The sequence below is a fragment of the Sinocyclocheilus anshuiensis genome, unplaced genomic scaffold (assembly GCF_001515605.1).
Source record: "Sinocyclocheilus anshuiensis isolate Anshui unplaced genomic scaffold, SAMN03320099.WGS_v1.1 scaffold191, whole genome shotgun sequence".
Classification (NCBI taxonomy): Eukaryota; Metazoa; Chordata; class Actinopteri; order Cypriniformes; family Cyprinidae; genus Sinocyclocheilus; species Sinocyclocheilus anshuiensis.
Window position 1 is genome coordinate 181,008 of NW_015549570.1, and position 913 is coordinate 181,920.

At 47.5% G+C, this 913-nt stretch overlaps 1 protein-coding gene across 1 annotated transcript in view; it reads right to left on the minus strand.

Annotated features, from left to right (window-relative positions):
- LOC107657338 (60S ribosomal protein L27a) overlaps positions 1-913 on the minus strand; it is a 9,138-nt gene that overhangs the window by 3,714 nt on the left and 4,511 nt on the right. Inside the window, exon 3 of the mRNA XM_016445382.1 lies at positions 158-233. Within this exon, the coding sequence (XP_016300868.1) occupies positions 158-233 (76 nt within the window). The remainder of the gene's footprint in view (positions 1-157; positions 234-913) is intronic.

Consider the following 913-nt stretch of genomic DNA (forward strand, 5'->3'; position numbering starts at 1 on the left):
GGACAGACTCTCTCTCTCTCTCTCTCTCTCTCTCTCTCTCTCTCTCTCTCTCTCTCTCTCTCTCTCAAAGTGCACCGCTCCTTCAAACAGTGTTTTACTGACTCCGTGACTGAATAACACAAGCGACTCGCACTGAGGCTCTTCAGGCTTTACTCACTACTTGTCGAAGTTGATTCTGTGATGGTGCATCCCGCCAGCATTACCGCGACCTCCAGGATGCTTCCTGTGCTTGCCTACATTAGACACGAGCGTCAGAAAGAGCAGTTTAAACGCACTCCAAGCATCAAACACGCTTAAACACACTCCAACATGAAACACACTCCAGCACCAAACACGCTTAAACACATTCCAGCACCAAACACGCTTAAACACACTCCAGCACCAAACACGCTTAAACACACTCCAGCACCAAACACGCTTAAACACACTCCAGCACCAAACACGCTTAAACACACTCCAGCACCAAACACGCTTAAACACACTCCAGCACCAAACACGCTTAAACACACTCCAGCACCAAACACGCTTAAACACACTCCAGCACCAAACACGCTTAAACACACTCCAGCACCAAACACGCTTAAACACACTCCAGCACCAAACACGCTTAAACACACTCCAGCACCAAACACGCTTAAACACACTCCAGCACCAAACACGCTTAAACACACTCCAGCACCAAACACACTTAAACACACTCAAGCATCAAACACGCTTAAACACACTCCAGCACCAAACACGCTGAAACACTCAAAGCATCAAACATGCTCAAACACACTCCAGCATCAAACACGCTCAAACACACTCCAAGCATCACACACGCTCAAACACACTCCAGCATCAAACACGCTGAAACACTCAAAGCATCAAACACGCTTAAACACACTCCAGCATCAAACACACTCAAAGCATC